The sequence below is a fragment of the Alligator sinensis genome, unplaced genomic scaffold (genome assembly GCF_000455745.1).
Source record: "Alligator sinensis unplaced genomic scaffold, ASM45574v1 scaffold126_1, whole genome shotgun sequence".
Lineage (NCBI taxonomy): Eukaryota > Metazoa > Chordata > Crocodylia > Alligatoridae > Alligator > Alligator sinensis.
Window position 1 is genome coordinate 5,058,370 of NW_005841842.1, and position 17,815 is coordinate 5,076,184.

Here is a 17,815-nt window from a genome sequence, read left to right on the forward strand (position 1 = left end):
GCCTAGATTATTCTGATACCCACCGTTATAATCTCCTTAGAACTAGCTCTTGGACACCAAAATACGTGTTTATTGAAAGTTAATTGTATGGGCTGAAGGCCACTATAGCCCAACAGATCATAACTTTTGTCCAAGGCATTCCATTTCTATACTTACGTGAGCAGTAGCAGGTATTATTAGTGTGTCTTCATTGTCATTTAGTTATCATGCTCATTGCCATTATACCTAAAAATCCCCAAAGTATTGTTTAAATACATGACATAAGATGTGAAAGCAAACATAATAAAAAAAGAAAAGAGAAAAACTCATGTAGTTGTTAATTTTTGGCACCATGTAATTAAACCACCTTTTTAATGTTATTTTTTGCCAGTATCTAATTAGCAGAGCCATCTGCCTAAAGAGTACTGGACCATCTGTCTGGAATATAGTTCTGTTCATTTTTCTGGTTCCTGGCTAATTAACTTCTTTCACTGTGACATGTAATAGTACATTTTGTTTTTACACGTCAAAGAAGTGTGTATGTAATATATGTGTGTGTATTAATATACACATTACAAATGTCTGTATGTCTGTCTAGCCACAATACTACAAATATTGTTAGGGACTCAGTTATGCTCGATTCTTATAAGTGCAGCTCCCATTGATAGCACTAGAAGAGGAATGTGTTTTCATTCTCTTGGATGCACATCTAATAACAGAAACTCTAATTAACCAGTCCTTCCTTGGCTCTTCTTATATTCTGAACCTGGCTGACATTCACTGATTGATTAGGATCTCATAATGGGGCTATATCAAAATGAAAAGGTTTGTGTTTCCCCCTTAATCAGTTTATAACTTATCTGGAAAATTTGTGGCAGGACTTCATGTCCTGCTGCCTTTGGATATGAAGAAGGCAAGAACTGTTGTCCTTCTTGACTATTGTTTATCCAATCAATGAGAAGTACTCTTATGCATTCTTAACGCTTTGCATGTGTTTTTTCCTCTTTGCTTTCTGCAAAGGTATCTGAACAAATCCGGTGGCATTTGGCATGCCTCTTGGTTTCCCCTGGAGCCAGCCCAACTGCATATATTTAGTTTGCTCACTAAAGATATCATTGTTTAACTTTTGAACAAGAGTCTATTGCCATTCAACCATTATCCAAGCTATTGTGGTACACTTTATTGCCGCAAAGTATATACTTACTATTACTAGTTAATTTTTATTCTGACAAGCTGCTGAAATATTTTTTTTGTCATAGAAGATTTTTTTCTGCTATTTAGTTTTAGTTGGAATTTGGTCCTTTACTGGAATTATGTCCTGCTTCAAAATTCCATATCACTTTCTTTCTTAAGCTTTCAAAGTGCTGCACAAACAGTAAGGAAGGAATGTCTGTAAAACATACCAAGTTACGTATGAGAATAGTTGTACAAAACATAGCGGTTTTTCCTTTGAGTCTGCTGGATTGTGCTGATTAGCATGCTCATTAGATTAGCATCATATGTATTCAATATCCCCATGCTTCAAAAGGTCTTGCCTTATGAACCTCATCTCCTTCTATGACCAGGTAACTCACCACCTGGACACGAGTGAGCAGGATGACATTGTATACCTTGACTTCCAAAAGGCCTTTGATCTAGTATCCCACAATGTCCTCACAAGAAAATTGGAGGATTGTGGCCTTAATTCCAAGACAGTCAGGTGGGTGAGAAACTGACTGCAGGATAGGACCCAGAGAGTCGTAGTGAACAGATCTGTCATCCTGGCTAGATGTGGGCAGTGGTGTCCTGCAGGGGTCAGTGCTTGGCCTAGTACTTTTCAACATCTTTATTAACTATTTGGATGTCGGGGGAGGGGGCAGGGGAGTAAAGCGCTCACTGGCCAAGTTTGCGGATGGCACCAAGTTATGGGGGAGCGTGGTCATGCTTGAAGATAGGCTACAGATACAGGCGGACCTAGACAGGCTAGCAAGTTGGGCAGATCGGAATCTGATGAAGTTCAATGTCAAGAACTGTAAAGTGCTTCATCTAGGGACGAGCAGCCCCCAGCACACCTACAGGCTCGCTGGCACCAAACTGACTAGCACCATGAATGAAAGGGACCTGGGGGTAATAATAGACCACAGTATGAATATGAGTCTGCAGTGCAGTGCTGTAGCCAGCAGGGCAAATAATACTCTGTTGTGCATCAATCGATACATCTCCAGCAAAACCAAGGAGGTGATTCTTCTGCTCTACTCAGCACTGGTGAGACCACAGCTGGAGTTCTGCATCCAGTTCTAGGCACCAAACTTCAACAAGGACATGGACAAGCTTGAGAGAGTCCAAAGAAGAGCCACCCACATGATCAGAGTCTTAAAGGCAGGCCACATGAGGAAAGGCTGAGGGATCTGGGACTCTTCAGCCTGAGGAAAAGAAGGCTGAGGGGTGACCTGGTAGCAGCTTACCGCTACACTAGGGGAGTACATCAAGGGCTCAGTGAGCAACTGTTCACCAGGGCACCCGAGGGGAGGACCAGGAGTAATGACCACAAACTCCTTGAAGACTGATTCAGGCTCAACATTAGGAAAAACTTCTTCACAGTCAGGGTGTCCAGACTGTGGAATAAGCTCCCTCCAAAGGTGGTGCAATCACCTACCCTGGAAATCTTCAAGAGGAGACTAGACAGTCATCTTGCTGGGGGCACCTGACCCCCAGTTATCTTTCCTGCTTGGTGCAGGGGGATGGACCCGATGATCTTCCAAGGTCCCCTCTGGTCTTACAATCTATGAATCTATGAATTTGGCTCAGTTAATTTTATTGTTGTACAGGTTTCCCTTGATTTATGCAGTACATACGTTCTCAGAGAACGGCACATAAATCAAATCTGCATAAAGTGAACCCACTTTACAATGTAACAAATAGGGATAGGTTCCCATGGCAGTGAGGGAGAGAGTGAGGCTGGGACTAGGAAAGGGGTGGGGGGAGGGGTGCCACTCCTGGGGTTGCACAAGGCAGCAAAGCAGAGGAAACAAAGCTGCACTTACCCCAACTACAGCGGCCCTGGGAGTGGCTGGCGCCAGCTGCCTGCAGCTGCTGGGCTGCACTGTGCTCTGCCTGTCCTTCCGCACCTGGGCGTCGCCTGTCCCCACTCACCTCTGCTCCTGGGCTGCACCGTGCCCTGGTGTAGGCAGCTGGTGTTGGCTGCTCCAGGGGCTGCTCCAGCATGGGCTGGCATGAGTGCGGACAAGCGGAGCCCTGGGTGAGTAATTTTGTGGTGATATCTTTCATTGAACCAGCTACATTGTTGGGAGAAACTTAGACAAGCTTTCGAATGCAATGCATTTTCTTAATGCACTTGGTCCAATAAAAGATAACGCCCACAAAACTCCTTGCTTATTGCATATTTTTCTGGACCAATACAGCCACATCGTCACTCCAGTGCTAGCAATACGTATAGTTTACTATGACATAAGAAAGAAAAGACATATTCTGAGAATCTCAGTAGTGCACTTAATAGATAATTGTCATGCATGGCTCCATGCCCAGTTCTTTGCCCAACCAATCCAGATTCCACTGAAGTATTTAAGAGCTACTAAGGAACTAACAGTTTCACCATAGATTACAGTAGTGATTTTGCATACATCAAACTTTGCCTTTCTAAAATAACACACGTTAATTTGTGTCAATTAGACATCCTAATACTTGAAGTCATGTCATCCATCAGCTGCGTCTGAAGATAAAATTACAGTGTGATTGTGTTGGTGGACTTTTTTTTAAATATTTGATTTGGTTTAATATGTAACATGCTTTTCTCTTGCTTGCTTTTTAAATGAAGTTTAAACTGTTTTCTCCTGAAAGATAGTATTTTTTTCCCATAGCTTGCCCTTTGTATATTTCCAGAAGAGCTAATTAAAAGGCAGAATTTGGTCTGTTAAAAATCGTAGCATTCTCACAAAAAAAGTTATCTTCTGGAACAGAAATAGAATTCTCAAAATGTCTATCAATGGAGAAAATGCAAAAAAAGAAAAGAAAAGAAAACTAAAAATAATTGGGCAATACATTGAGTGTTGGGTCAGCATAAGTCAGTAATGTACCTTTGCAAATTGCTTTCCACAAGTCTGTCCCTGACCAGGTTCATACGGCATGTGTGTTGTAGTCAAGTTTCTCTTTAGCACTCCAGTGACCGCTGAAATGTTGAGTTTAAAGTTCACTTACAATGTTATGCAAAGCCTCTCTACTCCTTTGATGCTCTTTAACTTGTTTTGACATTCCACCCTGCATTAGCACAAAGTCACTTAAAGAACCGGTGTACTCCACCAGTCCAGAAGAGCTGAATAAATCTAGCATATCTGCTGTCCTTACTTTAACAATAAATGCAAGTACTCTACGTGTGTGGCTGGGCTGTGCCTGTGTATTAGTATTTAAAATGGTTATATTTTAATGCTCAAGTGTCCTTGTAACACATTATCTGATTGTGTCCCCTTTTATGACAGCCTCTTCCAGCATAGGTGGTTTTCCACCTTTTTAAAATTAAGGCATTCCTCAGAAAATTCTAAGTCTTCACTTTATGTTGTTTTTTGGCTATGGAAAAATATTAGAGCAAATCTTGTTGCAAAGAACTTAGGAAGACCTCAACAGGTTAGAGTATTTTTGAAATCTTCAGATTTATTTTGTGAATTGTATATGTGTTTGCATACCTAAGAGTATATTGCACAGCACCCCACAACACTCTTAAAAAGGATCTCATGGCAGTGCAGGGTGCCATGACACCCTGACTTAGAATCATTTACCTAGAGTAACATAAGTATACTTAGTTTCAAATGTTATCTTTGCTTTCTTAATTTCATCACTAATATAAAAGGAATCAGGGTGAATACACATTCTTCTTTCCCCAACAGGATTGCATATTAGGCAAAACTTGCACTAAAAGTTTACAACGTGTTACTCAGAGCTTTATCAACTTAATTGGCTTTATATTTAAATATAACATTTACTTATGAAAGTTGATTTGATCTAGCTTCCCCTGTACATCCTTGGCTACTGTATCTGGCAACATGAGATGGTATCTTCATAGTTAGTATCCATATTTCAATTTATCTGTACAAAGAACAGAGAAAGGGGTACTTGCAGTATGATAAACTGGATTTTCAATTTGGCTTGCATTCAATTTCATTGCATTTTCTTGCTGAAAACTGAAGAAAATCCATGAGCAGGTTTTGGTGTTTTGACTCTCTGAGGTCTTTGTCCTGTTACTCATTTTAGGTTTTAACTAATAATGGCTGCTAGCAGATGTGAAAAACAAACAAACTGTGCTTTACCAGAAGAAGCAGCACATTAGGGTGGCTCTGCAGTGTCTGTATAGATCAGGCACTTCAGCGGGGCTTTTTGGCACTTTTATCTAATAGCTGATTCAATCACCTATTAGATAAAAGTGGCAAAAAGTCCTACTACAGTGCCTGATTTATACAGCTGCTGCAGAGCCAGGTCAGACTCATGTGCTGCCTCTTCTGGGCATGTGTTGGGCTCAGCGCAGCAGTATGCCAAATTTAAACTAAAGTGTGCTTTTTTTTCTTTTTCACATCTGCAGGCATAAATAATGTGCTAATTTTGGTGCTTTAATCATTAGACTATACAGTAGAGATTTTAAAGGAAGTCTGTTGAGAATGAAATAGAAGTTATATTAATGTGTGAATGGTCACAATGGCCACATCTTATATGAATGTGTTTGAATTGAGTGACAAAGTTTTCCTGCCCCCATATTTTATAATCTAGAAAATTAATCACAGGGTTAAGGATCTTAATTCCTAAATTCTATTCCCATCTCTCCCATCTTATTGATAATATAATATAATATTTTGTATTTCTGTAGCTCTTTCCAAGGATCATTTGATTATGCTCCTCACCTGTTTGATGAAGGTGTTAAGTATATCTACCAACTTTTGCATATTTGGAAATAGAGTTTGAAGGACATTATTAGGGTCATACAGCAAGTCACCCTTATATCATGATTTTTGGACTCTCAAAACCAATGTCCAATTCATTAGACTAAGAAGTAGGCTCCAGACAAGCAACATAATCTTTCTCAGTTTGAAATTCCAGGTTTTAAAATGGGAAGATCTGCAGTTTTGTGTATTAGAGAAGATATTTTAAAACTGTATAGTATATTTTCACCTAGAGTAAATATTATTTCCTCTACATTAGAGACAGGGAAAATGTGGCTCTGATGAGTTGATTGTGTGAGAAGCAAAAGCAGGCCTTGAATCTTTAAAGTTGTGCATTCAAAAACCTGCTTTTGAAAATTTGGCATGGAGCATTATGTCTTGTGGGTAAAGTGGTCTAATGAATTATGCATGGCTACAGCAAATAGGACACTTGGAATATAACCCTTTTTATGGTACTGTACTGCAGGATATTGGTCAGAACAAAACATTTCTGCTTCAATTTCCTCATGCGAAAGACAACCATATCAGAGGTGTTGTGAAGCCTTAAGTTTATAATTACTATATGAAGTCTTAAACAGTATTAACCCAAGTCAGCGGCACAGCTCCCTCTTCCAAAAAACTCCCTTGTCATTGGTTTTTCACACAGTTGGAAACATGCTGTTTTAATGGTGAACTGTGACTTTATTAATATTTTATACTTTTCTAATTTCCTCTATATTTTCTCCTATATCTCTGTTCACTCTGCAAGCTCATCTATATCAGCATATAGTTAATCTTTCCTTTTCCTCCTCTTCTTTCTCTTGGCTTTCTGTCATCTTTCCTCCACATTCTTCCCCTCTCCCCCCCCCTCACTCCCAAGAGTCCCTGCTTTAATATTTCCTACTCATTTCACAAATGGCAAGTGCTCTCCTTCAAGCCCTCAATTTAAACCTATAGGACATGTTCTCACGAGCAGGGGTGTGCAGTTGCCATGGGGTAAAAAGCAGCAGCACAAATTTGTGCCACGGCTTTTTGTCCCGGCACACGCCCCTGCACATAGGGTTAACATGGAGAAAAATGCTCTGGGTGAGGTAGGGGGAGGCTGGGGTCAGCACCTGGGCAGGCCCCAGCAGCCTTACCTGTAGTCCTGGGGGCCTCCCAGAGCTACAGCACCAGCAATCTGGGTGTGCAAAACCTGGCCAACACCTGGAGCGTGGCTCTGGCTGGCCAGGCTCTGGTTTTGGGTGGCATGTGGCATGTGTACCACCCTGCTTTTTTATGTCTTTTTTCTGATGCTGCAGTTAGCAGCACAGCAAATGCCTGCATGTGTGGCGCATGTGGTTTGCTATGCCACAGACAGCTCTGTGGCACTGCAAACTGAATGTGTGTGCTCATCTAAATGCGCCCATGAAGTTTTCCTGCACTGCCCTCCTCCCAGTAACTCCTCTGTACTTCCATGCATTGGAAGCATGGTAAAGTTTTTAACCTTCAGTGCCCTTTAGGGATAACATTTCCAAAATCAGATACCGACACATAATGCTGTATAATGTATAGGCTTATTGTGTCATAGTGACACTTGCATTTGGTATTTGTTCTGAAGCAATCCTTATTCTTTAGAAAACTGTGTTGGTCTGCCAGGAACAGTCCTTTGTAATGTCCTTACCATTAGTGGGGTAAAATTAGTTTTCTTACAACAGAATGAAAAGAGTTAAGCCATTGTTCCCTTTTTATATAACGCAGTATGAGTTTTTCTCATGCTGTTAGAATACAATTTGTTACAAACGTTAGGGTCATTCACTGATGGATTCTTCCAGCCTGTTTCAGAAGTTTTCAATGAGTTCCCCCCACTGCTGTACAAATTCATCTGCAATAGAAATGTTTTAAATGGAAAGGATGAAGCAGGGAGGGAAGGGATGTTGATTATAAGGTTATTTTTCTTGAAATGAAAAACCTCATTCTTGGGTTAGTTGAAAAGGCAAATCAAAGAATACTACAAAGTAGAATCTGAAGGCTTTTTCTTCCATTCATTTAAATAGCCATTCAGCCTATTATTTTTACTAATTACAGAGCCTCCTTGCTATTAATCCAGTCTCTATGGAAGGTCAGGTACAAAACATAAGCTGCATTAAATCAGCATGAATTGTCTTTGATTATTTATTGGTAAATGAAAATGGGCAGACTTTGGTTTAAACTGTTGAGCTTTAATAGTTAGCTAAGAACTCACTATTCTGTCTGGTAGAAAGCAGATGTAGTCCACGATGCTCTTAAATACTCTCTCCATGTGACAAGTACGGCTACTATAAAATACACTCTACTTGCAAATGTACATGTGTATCAGTGTGTACATTCTGAAACATCCACTCTGTTCCCTTAAATAGTAGATTTTCCAAGTCATAGCATTCAAATATTAGATAACAAAATCATAAGGTTTAGTTCATGCACTGAACCTGCAGCCTGGTAAAATAGTGTAACACCTCTAGCATAAATCTGCTGAAATGGGGAGACAGCACAGAAATGAGGATAAATCACCTCAGTTCTATAGTAGATAGTTTTACTGTTTGTTGTTTTGTATGTGCCCCCAACCTGACTAAATGGATGTTTTAGTGCTTGTGATTAGTGCCGTGTTGGTAGCCCCAAGGACTGAAATCTTCAGCTGATACTCAAAGCAAGGGCAGTGACATACATGCTTTTCCACAACACCATGGCTATATCTCTCCATAACACTGACCCCTGATGGTGAGGCAGGCCGTTAAACCATGTAGGCAGGCCGAGAGGGTGTTTTGCCTTGCGTGCTTTTTCAGTTTCTTAGCTTTGTTAGACCTGCCAAGCATGGTTCTAATTAGTGGCATTTGTGATTTGTAATTTTTTTTATACTGTTGCTGCATCTAATAGTAGGTCTCGATTGAGATCACCAACATGAAATTTCTGAGAAATCAATAGTACTGTATTCCTTCAAACAGAAGGCACATTTTTACAATGAAATATTTCACCTACAAATGGACTGGGTCTGTACGTACAAGGAAGGAAGGAAAGGTGGGCGGGCTCATATATACAATGCAGATGCTGTATCCTTGTAAATATGACTTTATTTGATTTTTTTTTTTCTTTTCTATATTGAAAGTCAGAAAAATACAGACCTACCTTAAACTCAGGAGTATTCTGTATTAAAAGGAAAATGATAATATTTACGCTCCTGGGGAACAAGAAAAAAAGCCATTAGGAGAATATTATGAATGAATGTTCTTCTATATTAGTAGATAATGCACCAGATGTGTGTCGTATAAGACTGTACTGTGGGTTGGATGTCTCTGTTTTGTGCATTTTACTTATCTGTGTCCATAACTGTTTGTGTTTCAGGCAGCAGAGTGGCAATGTGATGAAGCTACTAAAAGAGCCTGTTACAGTAAGGGCAAATCAAAGGTAAGAAGGTGACAGCTGTACAGCTTAATCAGAACTTATATTTGAGTGACTAGTACAATTCAGTGTACAAACCTCTTTTCTATAAATTCTTGTTATCTCCCATTCCTTTTTGAAGTGAGTCTTTAGGGAGGCAATATTACATTTATTGGAGTGGAGGCAAAAGAATATGAACAATAACAGGAGACAAGGATAGCTCCTTCTTTCCTGGAAATATCAAGGGCACTAGAGTAACAATACCCACCTTATTCAGCTTCTGTCACTTTACTGTCTTACTCCTGCAGTCTGTGAAACACACAGCACTAGATTTTGATCTGATTTTTCAGCACACTGGTGTAAATCCACTCATCTCTCAGGGGGTAGGGTACATTTTTTAACAACATATTAAACTTCTGTCCTGTTCTGTTGCTTCATGACCCCAACTCAGTTGAAAATGAAGATGAGAATCTGAAATTTACTATTGATGTCAAAATAGGATTTTGTCTCCAGAGTCAGATTCCAGTTTTGACTAATTACAGTATATTTTTCAGTGCACACAAAGTAGGTAAATGCAAAGCTGAGGCAAAACAGACCTCCTATGTGAGAGAACATTATTTTTTGGGAGCTGAACTGCCCATATTAATTTGAGCATAACCCACCTTGCTAAGTAGTCTTTTTTTGTCCCTTTTACTTCTCCCAAGGTGGTTAGTGTCCACCAGTTGGGAAGGTGCTTGTACAGCAGTCTTCTGTGTTCACTGTTAATACATTGCATTTTAGAAATGCTATCTCATAGGAGAAGCAAATGCTAAAAAAAAAAGAAATTGATTAAGCTAGGAGGCTGACCAGATGCACTCCACCCAGGTTGTCATATGATCTGGATCCATGCTGTTAACTGAAAGAAATATCATGAAGTATTAGATTTGAGAACTTTATTAAAATGGCTAAACAAGCAAAACTAAAATAAAGAACACCTGTCACCAGTGCCAAGCTAGTGTTAGAATTGGTAAAGTATAAATTGAGAACAGAATTGTACAACTATCAAATTAAGGTCAAATCAAGAATTCTGTATATTAGTCTCAGTGTTGGACTGGACTTTATCTAAGTAGTTGAATCACCAGATTAATACATAAAATATACAGTGGTTATAAAACCTAAGAAGTTGTTTGGGAAGATGGCTGCCTTTGGGCATAAAGATCCCTAGAGTTTCATACAAATCAGTCAAGCCTATAGTTTGGAGCATCTTAGACATTTTCAACTTGGAAAACAGCACACGCATCCATGAAGATCTTTTTGAGACACTGTGGGTGCATTTACATGTGCCATTAAGGTTACACGATAAACTCCAGCACAGTTTTCACTGGAGTCAGCTGCTCCTGGGCATAGCATCTGCATGTGCTCCTAGGACTGCAACAGTTTGAGCCAGGGTGGAGGAGACCTGGGCTGGCAGCGGGTTTGAGGGGGCCAGGTCCAGGCTCTGGGTGGCATTGCAGGGGCTGTCTGGGGCACAAGAGCACTGAAACTGTGGACCCCAAACCTGCTGCCAGCCTGGGGTTGCTCCACCCTGGCTCAAATTGGTGTGGTCCCAGTCACTGTTCACACGTGCATTTCAACTCAGTAAATGACTCTGGTATAAGACAGTACTGTCTCTGACAGCAGGTGGTGGCGGCACTGGGAGGGGTGGCTACGGGGAGCTAAGGTGAATTTTGGGGTAGCTATAGTCCCCCTCCAAGCCCTCCCTAGTGCCAGTCCTGCTTAGGGCATTCCACTCTTCTGCCTTTCCCTCGGAAGCCCCACGCTGGTTGCATGTTCCCTGCCTGCCCAGAAGTGGGGGGCTCCCAAGGGAAAGGCAGCGGCACAGAGTGCTCAGAGCAGGGGTAGCAGTAGGAGGGGGCTTGGGGGGCTATAGCCACCCCAAAATTCACCTTATTCTCCCCTGTAGCCACCCCTCCCAGAGCCACCGCTGCCGCTGTCTGACCACCCTGCTCCTGCCTGCCCTGGCCCGGCCCAGCCTCCCCCCCCCCGGCAAGAGGCTGGTGCTGTCCCTGGCCCTAAGCCTGCAGTGGGCAGCCTGCAGCTCCATGCACAACTCTGGGGGGAAGGGGCAGGCACCCCTCAGGCCTCCCCCAGGGTGCATGCAGTGGCGGAAAGCTGCTCCCCGTCCCCACTCTCCCATGTCCCCTGGACAAGCCTTGCCCCACTTCCTCATTCACCGTGGGAGCCTCGATCTGCCCCTCATGCCCCTTCCCTTCCACAGACTTACTTGCAGGGCACTGCTCTCCCTGCTGCCCAGCTGAATTCTTGTAAATTGGCTATCAGATCTGTATTGGCCTATATGGCTGGTTAATAATTGGCTATCGGTATCAGGCAAGAAAATCTTTATTGGTGCACCCCTATTAATTACCAATGAGAGAGGAGTAAATTTTACTCCTGGTTTAAGTTTTAATGGCTCACTGTCTAGACTAGCCATGCACTTATTTTCTTAAACATAATACATCATAGGAGGAGGGTTCAGTTTTATATGAGTTTCCCAGAGAAACCTGGTGGGTGTTTAGTAAACTGCTTTCAAACCCAAATACTATGTGATCAACTTCATTGGTTTTAAACCTAGTTATCATAAATGCTTCTTCCAACAGCTCATTTCAGCAGGGAGTAAAAGGTACAAGGGGCAGATATGCCAAAAGGAGTGTTTAAAATTAATGTCCCTTTCATTAATTTCCTTCTTTTTAATAAATCAGTTTTCTCTTATTGCTGAAAAAAAATTATGATCTCTTTAAGTAAAAATATATGCTTCGTGTGATAAGCCCAGATATACAAACTCCTTGTTGCTTATGCTCCATTTCCTACATACTCCACTGTAAATTCTTTGAATGCAAGGAAGTAAACTTCTTTAGGTTCAATCAACATTTTTTCCTGAGTATTTGGTGTCTGTTTAAAACTCTATGCCTAAACTTGTTACCAACATTCACTGTTATGCAATATCATTTCAGGTTATTTGCTAATTATTGTTTCATTAAGAACATGACTCAAACTCATGGCTTGGATTCGTTCTTAGGTTAAGTAAGCTCTTTCTTTTATAACCATTTTGCTTAACATGGACTCAAACTGAAGATAACAGTCTTGGTTCTTTCTGGGAAAACATTAAACTGCATTAACTGCTTTCCCTTCATTATGGAAAGGATCAATGTATACTCATTTTAAAAACCAATAAATAAAAAAAGTATTTCTATCTAGCCCAGTGTTCATATAAAAAACCTGAAAAAATACATATAGGTTGTTGGTTAGACATATACCTCTAAATGCAGATTAACAAGAAAGATGGAATTTTAAATATTTTTAAAGTGTTTTCTTTAAAGGTTCTGTCTCCATGAAACTCGGTGCCAAACCAAGTCATTTTCAGTGGCCTTGAACTTGGTCTTCAGTGACCTAGAACCAGGCCTGAAGCTCAGGTCTCAACTTGGATGCACATGAAATATAAAAACTGCCCCCTGAAGATGGCTGTAAGGAAATGCAGGGGATAAAATGCTGTCCCTGGGGGACTCAATGTCAAGAATTCCATTGGCATCAGTGGGGCCAGGATTTCTCTGTAAGCCTGCAGAGATATTTTATTCTGGATAAACTATTACATAAAATCTGTGCTTGTGAATTAGTATTATAACAGTCAATTTCCTAAGTTCAAAATGGTGAATCTCTATCTTGTTGTGAAGGTTGTCTTCTCATGCCAGTTCCACAGATGTCCACATTCACTCATGCTGTAGCTCTGTCCCAGTTCTCATACCTTGTTTCTGTCTTTTCTCCCTGTTTGTCTCTGGCCTCCTCTTCTTCTTTTTAAACTTTCCTTCTTGTCTTTTATTTTCTGTTTCTCAAACTTGTTAGTGCTGCCTCTTCTTCCATACATCTCAATTCTTAGCCTTTCTGGTCTTTGGGCCTCACTATACCCTACCGTTCTTTGGAAGTGACAAAGATTTCATTATTTTGAAGGCCACAGATGAAAAGAGGTGAGGTCAAGTGTTGGGGAGTTTGGGCTGCTGGTAACAGTGGCTCTTCTGCTCCTGCAAATTGCCATAGTCTCTCTCACACACAAACCAGTGTAATACTGACCCCACTACAATGCCATTGCCCCTCTCCCCACATTTGTCTCACTTGAGACACCTTTCTATTTTCCTCTTTTCTCCTGCCTTGCTTTGTCACACACCACCAGAAGCTCCTTTTAAATTAGGTGCTTTAAGACTAGAGAAGGGAGGGAAGATAAATGGCTTTTGAAGAGGCACCTTTTGCAGCAAATACATACTTATAGTACTGGAGAAGGTGAATCTGAGACCGTTTTGCCTTTTCTGCCCCTTTCCTTTGTCCTGGTTCCATATCTTAGTTTGGGAAATGCTGGCTAATAAAGTATTGATTGCTAGCCATTAAAAGGCAGGTTTAGTGCGTGTGCTCACACGCTCTCTCACTGTCTCTCTCTCTATATAATATGTATCTTTGTGTGGGTGTGTAATGGTAACAAGAAGAAGGAAGCAAAGTCTGAAGGCTGATATAATCCAAGGAAACCATCTGAGATGCATCATCTTATATGTGAAGACAGTTAGTGATAGCAGTAGATTACAAGAAGGCAGAACAGTTACTAGTCAGTATCTGAAAAGGTAAGAAAGATCCCCAAAATGACTTCAGGTTTACATTGAATTATGCATGATACTTTAGGGGTTTCAATTTCTAAATCCTTGCTCTTCCCTAAAAACATTATGATTCTTAATGTAATGTATCCCTCAAACATTCATCCAGCCTTATCAGCTAGCCAGCTCACAGACGACACTGCTTTGAAGTAAGAAAAGCACGCTTAGATTACAATTGAATGTGACAAATTACTTTGATCAAAGGGTACATATAGTGGAAAATAACATGGTAGGAATGTGTTGTGTGTAAATAAAAGCATAAGCCCCAGTGTTTTCGCAGTAGGATTTTTTTTTTTTTTGAGTCTGAAAACTATGAAAAGAACAGCCAACCCATGTTGGAGAATCACAGTACAGTGATTATCATCTGGCATGATGAATGAGAGGAAGAGGAATTCTGAAACTGCAGGAGCATTCTTGGAATCTTATCTTTACAACATTGAATGTTTCCCTTGTTCAAAGCCAGCAATAAATGTCTACGTTCATTTCTAGCAATGCAAAATCGTATGTTCATATTAAACGCCTTTTCCAAGAGAAGTACTAAGCATACATTTAAACAAGATTGGACCTTGGTACTGTGATGTGCAAGCACAGATTTTCATTTTCTTCCCTCATACCCCATTGAAGAAAATAGTGTTCTATAATCCTGATCTACAAGCTGTGTTACTCTATCATTGCTGATATTGCTATAAAGTGTCAGGAGTTAGGGCCTAAAAACCAGTTGTGCCTTGGGTATGTCTACACATAGTGGTTAAGGTGCTTAAAATATATGCATTTTGCCCCAGAAGAGATGATCCAGTTTGAGTTGCTGTATATGCCTCCAGGGGACATTGCAGAAAGCCCCAGAAGTATCTAAAGCTAGCCAGTAGGAAACACCCAGTCAGGCAGGAGCTTAGATTCCTGACTTGTATTGCTCGGGAGATATCACTTGCAAACCAACTAACTTAGTCTTCAGAGTAGGTCTAATGGATCAGATCTCACTGGGCACTTAGGGAACCTTTACATGTGCGCCAGGGATCGGGAGGTACTTTAATTAGAGCGACTTTCAGAGCCACTCTAAAGTGCCTGCAGTATCAAGTGTATTTACCATCTCATGCTTCAAAATGGTGGCAGGGTACTTTAACTAAAGCTCATCCCCTAGCCTGAAGCATGGGAATGCTGAATACATGTGACATGGAGGCTGCTGGAGCATACCAGGTGATTAAACTGGATACCTCCTGAGCATGCTTAGGACTCTGCATCTGGGTGCCCATGGAACTTTATAATCCAAAGTAGAGTTGCCACCTAAACTTTGACACCTATTAAATTTAGTAGCCTGTGCAGCGGGGCCAAACTGGATGGCTCCCTGGAACTTGAGTGCCTAAATTCTGCCTGTTTAGGTGCTCATAGGACCAAACTGGATTTGGCCCCGGTATATCTTGCTGACCTTGGTTGGGCACGGGCAGGGATGGGAAGGGTGATTGTCCAGGTCTTTAAGTGGTTTATATTCCTTTTCTTTTAACTCCTATTGTGTTGAGTATTAAAGAAAGAAAGAAAGAAACAATGGGGTCTGGAAAACTTTCTTTGTCTTTGGTTGTGTTCTGCTAACTGATTGAAATAACCAGGTAAAATGAGGTGCATTTGATGCATTTTAATTAGCTACAGAACCTGTGTCTGCAGACAGGAGGTATTCTCTATGTTCAGAGCAGGCTACCTCTGCCCACCAACACTACAGAAACTGTTTCATAGCAGAGCTGTGGGTTCCGCTTTTGTGTAGATGGAGGAGGTAAGACAGACAGATCAAGGAGCTGGTGTTCTTTCTGTAGAGTTCCCTGTCCTTCCTCCTTACCCCACCAAATCTCAGGATGGGGAAGGAATCAAAGTTATAATTGCATGAGGCTATTTCCTTCTGCATTGTTGTAGAAGCCCTTTACTGGACTGGAGGGAAGGATCTTGTAACAGGGAACCCTAACCCTCTTACAGAGAAAAGAGCCAGGGAAGAAAAATCAGCAAGGTATCTTTAAAACCAGAGCTTTTGTAGCCCAAAGTGGGGAAGGATTATGTGCAGCAGATGGAAGGTTTGCCCCAGCAGCCAGATTACTAGAGGTCCTAGCTACCAGGAAGGGGCAAGCTCCTGGTAGCAGTTGAAAACAGAGACTGTCTAAGGAGAAATGACTGGCCCATGGCTATAGACTTGCCTTGTGTGCAGCCTAGCCTGCAAGCTGCCAGCTGCAGGACGCAGCAGCAAGATGCAAAGGGGAGATTAGCAGATCTGGGTCAGGGGAGCCAGAAGCCCTTTTAGCTGACCAGGGAAGAGGGCCTGATTGGGATAAAAACTCTCCTCCAGGGCAGAGGAGTGGGGCTGGCCCCAGTGACAGAGAAGGATGGATCCCTCCAGAGGATAAAGACAAATGCAAACCCAGAAAAAGAAGCTACAACCATTGAGGAGCCTCTGTATGTGAAGAGAGAGCGAATGGGTGCGTGGGAAGCAAGGAGGACATTCTGTGTTACTCCAGAGGGGTCCTGGGGAGAGAGAGCATGCAAAGGATTGAGAACTGTTTATGTTAACCCAGGAGGGGTCCTGCAGGACTGAAGACTGTTAATGTTGGTCCAGGTGGGACTGGGCGGAGTGGGTGCACCCCAAGGACTGAGGGCTGTTTATGCATACCCAATAAGGGTCTACTTACTTTTCTTTTTTTACTGTGTTCCTTTGTTAGTAACACCCGGTGGACTGGGGAGGGAGGTATGGAGGTTTTGAGGGAGGTATGGAGGTTGCAGAGCAAAGTGCTCAGCACCCTATGATATTTCCCTCTTGGTTTTACTTCTGTTTACCCTTTTCTCTTTTGTGTGTGTGGTTGTTTCTGGGAGGGAAGTAGACGGAAACCTCATCCAGGCTGAGGCCCAGAAGAGGGGCAAAGCTCAGATGGGCCAGAGGCTTAGAATGAAGCCAGGTGGGAGGGAGTCTGGGCCGGGCCTGAGTCCCCAGCCAAGGACAGAGAGGGTGAGGGAAAGAGAAGGACAGATCCCCATGTAGGCTAGCCAGATTAATGGACTGGAGATGAGTAAAGGGGAAGCAAGGCACCCATGGCTGGGTCCAGTGAGCCAAAGGCAGCTTCCTAAAACAGCATATTTAATCTAGTGTCAAGACATGGCAAGAAGAAGAGAGGAACCAGATATGGGGGTGCATCACAGTCATCCCTGGAGGTGCGTGTCATTGCAGATCACAAGAGACAATTGTGGCAGATGGACTTTTCTAAATCATGCTGGAGCAGGTTTGTCCAGGGCCTCCAGCCAGTCAACAAAATAGAGTCTGCTGGCTAAGAGGGGGGTAACCTATTTATTCCCTTTTTCCTTGATGAAAGAATCAGGGGGGAGACTTCACAAATTGAAAATTCTGCTGTTTCCCTCTTTGGAGGTCATTGCATCATAGGGACAAGTGAGGCCTTAAGTATATTTTGCCTGAAGGATGGAGCTTACCTAAGGGGTACAGTTCAAATACCTTCTCTGCAGAGTTGCTCAGCAGAGTTGCTGAGTTCTGGCCCTCTAAATATGACCTTGTTATCTGAGAAGGAGGTTGCACTAAATATTGCCTCCAGCTTTTCTGTGTAGTTGCCACTCTGAGCCTTAAGTTAAGGAGTCGAGAAAGGAAAAGAGTTGGAAGGGAAAATATATAAGGATACGTGTTACATATGACAGTGTAATGCACACTTAACTTCAGGTGACTAATGTTTGTACCTTAAACTTCGTAGAGTTTAACCCATAAACTATTGCTTACAATAACTAGTAGATCAAGAAGTGAGCCAAATAAAATATGGCTATCAAGTGTTAGTATTTATAAGTCAAGAACACTGCAGAAGCCTACACACTATATTTGGATCATTTAGTTTGTAGCTTTAA

General features: G+C 41.7%; 1 protein-coding gene across 3 annotated transcripts in view; it reads left to right on the forward strand.

Moving 5' to 3' along the window:
- The window catches only part of SEMA5A (semaphorin 5A), a 593,698-nt gene that overhangs the window by 307,588 nt on the left and 268,295 nt on the right, over positions 1 to 17,815 (forward strand). For all 3 annotated transcript variants that reach the window (XM_006015687.3, XM_025205600.1, XM_025205596.1), the window contains one exon: positions 9,237 to 9,299. In XM_006015687.3, coding sequence (XP_006015749.1) covers positions 9,237 to 9,299 — 63 coding nt within the window. The remainder of the gene's footprint in view (positions 1 to 9,236; positions 9,300 to 17,815) is intronic.